Genomic DNA, 7,986 nt, shown 5'->3' on the forward strand with positions numbered 1-7,986 from the left:
CAAGCATACACTGCCAAAAGATTATTTTTTTTAAATCGTATCTGGACAACTTTGTCTACAGCAGCTAGTTTTAGCTGATAAGAATATATGCTTCTTTTAATATTGGTGTAATTCTTTATTTTTAATGCAATCAAACCTGTCCAAAATAGAAAAGAAATCCCCTTAAGAAATAAATGACTGTTCAAAAATATTGTTTTTCATGTAATTAAAGCAAATTCACAATTAATAAGATTAAATATAGCAAATAGATTAAATAAAGCAAGATATTAAACTTAGGTCAAGTGTTATTTTAAGTTAAACATAAAGCCGTTCTAATAGGAAATCAATTTATCAAAATCTTTTTGTCCTGTTTTTTTTTGTCTCAGTTGAAGCTAAAAAGTTCCTCAATAAACAGCCTGCAAAAAAAACCTGAAACTCACTTCTGCAAAACACTAAGAAGTAATCACTGATAGTTTATTTTCATAGCTTTTTCTTAAAAACATACCCTTGAAGACAAAGAACACTGGGTTTGTGATTTTTAATTTTCTTTCAGGAAAAGTAATTTTATTTATAGAATTTTAAAACAAATAAATTTGTTTTTAATGTGACTCCTGTTGTCTCATTTTTGCTCATCTATATATTCTGTATCTTTAAACTAGTATCTGTGGAATAAACAGGAAAAGCCTTTAAACTGAAGCAGTTCATTTTATTAAAATACAAGAGTGAGAAAGACCGAGTGTTGGAGCGGGAACGTACATACAAGGTAAAAACAAAAAACAAAAACAGGTTTAAGCAGCATCTGGACTTTATTCCTTTACAATAGTTGGAGTGATCATCTTGGTGAATGAATAGTATTTGCAGTCACTGGGCGGTACAATGTCCATGGTGGTGGTGCTAATCTTCTCCTTCTTGAAGCCGGCTTGGAGCAGATGTGGCACCTGAGTCTCCTGAAAATCATTAACAGAGGGGGTCAATCAGAGCAAAGGGGCTCCGTCTGGGCTCCTGCTTATCAGTAACCATGAAAGGGACACGTTATTCAGATTATTCTGATGTACTTTCTGCTCCTCTGCGTGTGCCTATAGATAATTCTGCAGAGGGACACGTCACACAAAACATTCACTCAACTTATTTTACAGATCCACTCAGCATTTTTCACAAAAGGGAGAAAATGATCTATATGATGCACACTATTTCTTTTCTGCAAAAATAAGTTTAGATTTCTGGCATAATTGCTGCTATAAAGGCTTAAAAACACAATATTTCAGCAGTAATAATATGTTTCTTTAGTCACGATCAAAGTTATAGGTTAAAAAAGCAGTCAAATGGACTTAAGTCTGCATTTGTTTTAAGAAAATAGCTCCAATATAAACTATTTTTAAAAAGACAAACTCAGTCCAAACGACTACAGACATCCTCGGCTACAAAGTTGCTGCAGTAACAAAAGCAAATCTCATCCAATTTATTCTGTACTTACAAAAACAGCTTTGTAATGCAAAGAAAAGCTACAAGTCAAACATTGTTCATGAATTTCTACTGCTTCTGCAGATTATCTGGATGATTTAAGGAGACTTTATAACAGCTTTGTAGAAAAGCTGCAGTGTGAGAGAATCTGGATCTACCAGAGAATCAGTATTTTCGTGCAGGTGACCAACCTCAAACATTTTCTCAATGTTGTCATATTTGCCCTTGAGGAGCTCGCCCCACGAGGTCAGGTTGCAGTAGGTGAGAACGCCGCCAGGTTTCAGCAACCTGTATGCGTGACCCTGCAGGCAAATGTACGGCAAGAACCCATTATTTACTCTGCTTCAGACATAGAAATAAAAGTGGGTTTCAAGTTCAAGTGATCCCTGATGGATCTTAGTCTTGCCTATTTCTCAATAGAAGGTTTGGGAAAGACTGACCTTGATGAAGTCAAACTGGTGAGTATGCCAGGTATCTTCTGATAGAGGGTACGTATCATACAGGATCCCTGATGGAAGATGGTTTAGCATTAACGGTGTGCCTCATTCAATGATCCTTTTCTATTTATGAATGTCAAAGCGCCCCAAGAAGTGTTTGTTTAACCTGACTGCAATTTAGGAAATCTTCACACAGGGAAACTGACTGCTATAGATATAATACGGGATGAACAATACATGGATCATGTGAACAAAATTCGCCCACGTCAGTTTTTTTTATTTTTTACATTCCTCACCATCAAAGTGATTCTCTGGCAGGGTGGGAACAACCTCCTCCCAAAGGCCCTTCAGAGGGACCACCTGCAGCAAGAGACGCATCAGCATCTTCACACACCACAAAATGAGCTGCCGTCTTATTTTTTGTGAACTCATCGGATTCCAGGCACGCCCGGTTCAGCATGATAACTGTCACCTTTTATCCGTCACTTCTGCTCACCTTGTGTGGCTGAGACTTGGCCCAGTTCTCCAGACGTGCGAAAACGCCGTCGTTGCACTCGATGATCCAGTGCTCCTCGATGGGGAAAGACTCCAACTTGGTGGCAGCGATGGCCATCCCAAAACCGATCTCCAGAACCCGGCCGCCTTTGAGAGGAAAGTACAAACAAGTGGAAATACCTAAGGGAATATTCTGATGACGTCTTTTTAAAATAAAAGCATACATTTTCAAAATAATTACATAAATGCACGCTATTGGCTCTGACATTTTTTTTAACAATTACTTTTAATAAACTGAGTTCTGGAAAAATAAATTAATAATACATTTTTCCTCATCCATTTGGGTTACCACAGTGATTTAAAGGTCGTCCCTGGTTTGGTTGTGGAGGGAAAGCCAGGTCAAAGGGTTTCATTTCCTTGTACAGTAGCTTATAAATAGACGAGGGTAAAGGTTATCAGGTTGTTGAACATTTCACAGTCATTTACTGAATGTTTTAAAAAGCTGTCAGATATTTTTTTTAAGTTGCCAATTTTCACTCAACTCAGAAAAACCTAAAAATAAAAAATAAAAATTGCTGAAAAATCTGTTTACAAAACATAGCTTCAAAAGTACTATTTTAAAAACAATTTAAGGATTAAAAATGGGGAGGAAAATCACTAAATAGTGACACATGTGAGGTGGAGAAACTTTTTTTTTATTTTTTTTTTACTTGTTCTGTCCAACAAGCAGATCAGAGCTGAAGGCCTCTTGTGTTGGACAGATACTTGGAGAAACTCTTGAATGTAAAGATGAACATATGGATGGAAAAAGATATTTACACCACTTCCAAATGCAGAAAAACTGTTCAGTTTGCAGCTCACACTAATATATATCAAAGTGCATGCATAAGTATAAATATTGCCTTGTGTATCCGTCTGCTTCCACATAACACTAAAAGCAGATGAGCTGCTGTCTCCTGCAGACATCTGAGGAGCAGAAGTGTTTTCTGGCCAGAAAACACTAAAAAGCATCAAGATTCACACAAATAAGAAGGTTTAAAACATTTGTTAAACTCCCAAAATGCATTATTAATAGTTAAATTATTTAGTGATTATGATTACAAGTTAGGTTTTTCTGCAATCATTTGCAGGTTTTATGAAGTATGCTCTAAATAATTCAATTCTTTGTTTATGTCTGCATACTTATTATGCAATAAAAAAGAAACTTAAATGGCTTGTGAAAATTATGCAAGTTTTTGTGAAAAGAAAAGCATCCCATCCCTCAAACAATAAAAAAAAAACATGTGAAAAAGTCTAGAGAAACGTGTGTGATAGGCTCCACTAACAATCCCAGCATGAGTCCATCGTCGGACAGGTCCCGTCATACTCCGATGTGTCCGATAACTCACTCGCCCTAAGTTCCACAGCTGCCACTTTTACCTTTTGAGGCTGCAACAGTCGCCAGTGAATGCATGTACGGGGTTTCCCACCGCTCCATGACGGGCTTCCCCATGATCTCCAAGTGTGTGTCGGCCTCATTGTAACCCGCGTTTGCGTCGTGCCAGGTGGGCTTGCAGTCCTCCCCCTTTGAGAATATGGGCTGAGCGGAGGAAGTCATTTTGCTTTGACTGTGGCTGTTCGGTTCAGGCGAACGCTTTAGCCGACCAACGAAGAGGGGAGGCAGTGAGGAGCCGGCGGTTTATATGGAGCACACAAGTGCTGACACGGCAGGAGCGTGACCGGGGGGTCAAAAGCACACACATTCCGATATGCAAGACAGCCCAAGATCGTCTGGAGACAAGACGGATCACTCTGTGACGCTAAAAGTATTACATGCACAACATTTTGTGGATGTGGTCTTTTTGTTCTGTGTTGGAAAAATAAATAAATAAAACAACTCAAATTTGCTTTGGCTTGACTGTTAAGTTAACACTACGGAGGCATTTTCATGCATATTAAATATAAAGTTCTCTCAAATTAAATAATTTGTTACCGCTATTTTGCACGTTATTAGCATTTTGCAAGCACAAATGAGCATTCTTGAGCACAAATTAGTAGTAGGAATTGAATAAGCCAAAAATACACATTTCTGCACACAAAAATACAATTGTGCACAGAATACTATTTTATGTGCACACAATGCTAATTTGTGTCCACCCTATGCTCATTTTCGTGCACAAATGAGTGTTCTGGTATAATAAGTACTTATTACTTATTATACACTTGTTAGTTATTTGTGTACACTCATTTGTGTACACAAAATGCTAAATTGTGTGCACAAAAATACTAATTTGTGGCCACAAAATGTTAAATTGTGCTCACAAAATACTAGGTCCTTGACACAAATTATTTTGAGGGAACAATTTGTAGTTTTTTATTTATTTATAAAATCGCCATTAGATCAAGATAAGAATAAAATATTCCTTTATTAGTCCCACGATGGGGAAATTTCCTTATTGCGGCAGCAGTACAGGAACAGAGAGCAATACATAAAAGAAACAAAACTATGGAGTCAGTATAAACACTCCATAGTGTTACTGTATTGGAAGTGCCAGGTTTGAAAATAAATAAATAATGGAAAATATACTTCAGCTGTTTCTGTTCTTGCATAGTGCAAATAAATCAAGATTTGACTGTAAAGAGTGTCTCAAAATCAGATGTGTGACGGTTTTCATGTGGGCCTTAGGATGCTCTGCAACAATCAGAAAGACGGAGATGAATAGCTATGTTTAAAAGCATAACACAAGTACAAAAAAAGGCTTAGCAATAAATTGTTCCAGGTCACAAACTAAAACTGTTAAAATAGTCTGCAGTTTAGAAAAGTCTATAGATCATATTTTGATCTGTGTTTTTCATTTTTTAATTGTCTGATTTATTGCAGTTGAAATAATGGCTCAGAGTGAGATGTCTCCACCATTTTCATTCTTCAAATGTTTGAATGAACAGCTGAGGTCAAACATTGCATTGGATCCCATGCACGTGTTGTTCATTGGCTCATGCTGCATTTTTTAGGACTTTGATCAGCTGGAAATGTGACACAAAATGATAATTTTCCGCAAAAATATTGAAGTTTCTGGACTCCTATGCATTAACCGTTGTGTTATCCTAGGCACTTTGACATTGGGAGTTGGGTCATCTAGACCCTACAAGACAGTGCGCTGAACCTTTTTTCTTCAATGATTTGTGATCTTCACTGGTGTCCATGGATAACATGAAATCCTCTTCACCTTTATCCACCTTTGTCATGGTAGGGAGAACACGTCAAAGTAAGGGTTGGGTCATCTAAGATAGCACAAGCGTAACAAGAGAATTATATTTGAACAAGAACATTCTCTAGAGCCTATTACCATATTATTATTTGATATCTTGGATATCATATATATATAGATAAAAATAACAGTTACTTAATATTATAAGTCATGCATAACGCCACAGTTTTGAAGGTTTTCCAGATTTATGTTTGGTTTGAAAAGGAAGAAAATGCTAAACCTCAGTCGTCCAGCTGTTTGTGTTTAAATCTTTATCCTTTTTTCTAATAAGATAATTTGATCAGTACGTGAAAGTTACGAACTACTACTTAACTGGATTTTATAATCTGTCAAAGAAATAATTCTCAGAGGGATGGAGTTTTATCAAAGAAATATGTTCAGTTTCACAGAACCAGGAAATCTTAATCCCACTCTTCCTCCAAGCTCTGTTATTTAGAGTCACTTGGCGTTTTCCTGTCTGATGTGACTCACAGCAGTGCAGCAGACGAGCAGTCAGAATGGAACACCTGATCTTCTTCACAGCCTCTGTGCCCGCTTACCCATCATCCTCTTCACTTCCATTAGGTGAGGCTGAGTGGGGCCAGCTTCTCATCCACCCACCACTCTTACAGAAGCCACTTCATTTGCACTGCCTTTGCAGAAGCTTATTTTTATATTACAGCTTCCATTTGCTCAGAAACGAATGGATCTCAACTCAGTCTGTAAATCAAATGTGATCAAGCTACCAGAACCAACCGAACAGAGGAAGAAATTGTGGTTGTGAGACAAAAGAAAATGAAAACATGAAAAAAAGATAAATGAAAGGGGAAAAAAACGACATATTTCTGTCATTTAAATGGATCTTAGTCCTGAGTCTTACTGCATACAGAATGATAGGTTTTTGTGCAAAGTGACAGTCCTTGCAGTGACTCCTCAGCCAAGATTTGTATTCAATTCTTTAAAGCCAGTAGTGTCCCAGAGACAGAGAAAGGGGGCGCTGTTTTCCCAATCAACAATATGAACTGGAAAAGTCTTGTCTGCACCAGCAGTGCGTGACTTTGTGGCTTTATAAACTTATCCAAAAGTGTTGAGTTGCAGTTTTATTAATCCAGCTATTTATTTGTTGGTTCGTTTAGAAGCAGGCCAATGGATCTTTAGTCTGAACGTAGATCAACTTGCTCTGTCCAGCCACCTTTTCCAGGGGACCTAAAGCTGTCCCAGAACGTAAATCTTTCTAGTGAGTCCTGAATCTGCACATAAGGCTTCTTCTAGTGTCCACAACAGCTCCATATGAAGAAGTAAAATGTCCGAATTAACACTAGGGTTTCTTTAATGTGAAATGAGATGTTTCTGACAATTAAACCTGATTAGATGTCACAGTTTGTGGTCATTTGAATGCTGAGCAGATCAACGAACTGAAGGCGTTCTTACTTTCTAACCACCAAGATTGCAAGAAATTTGGATCTATCTTCAGGTGCACATAACATTCAGAGCACTTTGACCCAGAAAAGCAAAGGACCCACAGTCTCATTTAACTGAGAAAACTTTGACTTTTGTCATTAATTTTCTATCATCCAAAAAGACACCGGACTCAGACCACTTTGAATGTTACCTACCGGTAATCTATTTTGCATCAGGGTTATTAAAATGTTTTCACAAAAATTAAAGTCTATGTCTTAGTGAGTGATAAAAGGTTTACGTTAATTTAGGGGTCCTTTACAAAAGCAAGTAAGCCCAGCTTGACATTTTTGACCTTTGATTTAACATTGACAACAAAAACAGATTACTGAATGTGGCTGTGAGTCATTTTTTTAAATAGAAAAACACAATCAAGCTGTTTTTTGCGCATAGATTGTAATTTAAGGGAAACTGGATTTAGCCCCTGAGGAGGCTCTGTTATAAATCATCTCAAACTGATGTGTGACCTCTATTTGTCCTTCATGAGTGATTTAAACAAGATAAAAGGAAACAAGGCCATTTTAGGGACCCTCACTGTGTTGAGGAAGGAAGGGAATCTAATTGTGACTTTTACAATTCCCATTGGGAGCTTTGTAAAAGCTCAGGGAATCCAGAGGAGATATCTTTGTTTCTCTATTTTTGCTGTTAATTAGCTTCAAGATACATATCTGATGTAAATGACACACCGTGTATAGATTGGAAAGGAGAGTGCATCTGTGTAAATTGCAATCTTCTAATTTGCACAATGAAATGACACACAAGATATTTTTAGGCTGTACTTTATCTTCTAAACGACAGTTTTCTCCCCTCTGAGCTGGGGAGAAAACCTGACAGGACTTAAATTAAGGTATTGTTGAGCTCTCAGGAAATGTTGGTGGCTTCATTTTGTAATAAATCTTTGAGAATTCTAAACAGAAAAACAGCAGCAG

General features: G+C 37.3%; 1 protein-coding gene across 1 annotated transcript; it reads right to left on the reverse strand.

The window, feature by feature from the left end:
* Positions 1 to 664: 664 nt before the first annotated feature.
* On the reverse strand, positions 665 to 4,095 carry gamt (guanidinoacetate N-methyltransferase). The gene is made up of 6 exons (XM_004067912.3): positions 3,792 to 4,095; positions 2,374 to 2,519; positions 2,174 to 2,237; positions 1,881 to 1,948; positions 1,632 to 1,742; positions 665 to 926 (listed from the first exon to the last, which is right to left on the reverse strand). The coding sequence occupies exons 1-6, from the start codon at positions 3,967 to 3,969 to the stop codon at positions 786 to 788; spliced, it is 708 nt and encodes a 235-aa protein (XP_004067960.1). The 5' UTR covers positions 3,970 to 4,095; the 3' UTR covers positions 665 to 785.
* Positions 4,096 to 7,986: the final 3,891 nt, after the last annotated feature.

Source organism: Oryzias latipes, chromosome 4 (assembly GCF_002234675.1).
Source record: "Oryzias latipes chromosome 4, ASM223467v1".
NCBI classification, from domain to species: Eukaryota; Metazoa; Chordata; class Actinopteri; order Beloniformes; family Adrianichthyidae; genus Oryzias; species Oryzias latipes.

Excerpts from the sequence above, each read along its gene's own strand:
- gamt (XM_004067912.3), bottom strand. The coding sequence starts at position 3,969 with ATGACTTCCTCCGCTCAGCCCATATTCTCAAAGGGGGAGGACTGCAAG. Across the intron at positions 1,949-2,173 it reads GCCAGAGAATCACTTTGATG|GGATCCTGTATGATACGTAC; the intron begins GTGAGGAATGTA and ends ATCTTCCATCAG. Across the intron at positions 1,743-1,880 it reads ACCAGTTTGACTTCATCAAG|GGTCACGCATACAGGTTGCT; the intron begins GTCAGTCTTTCC and ends ATTTGCCTGCAG.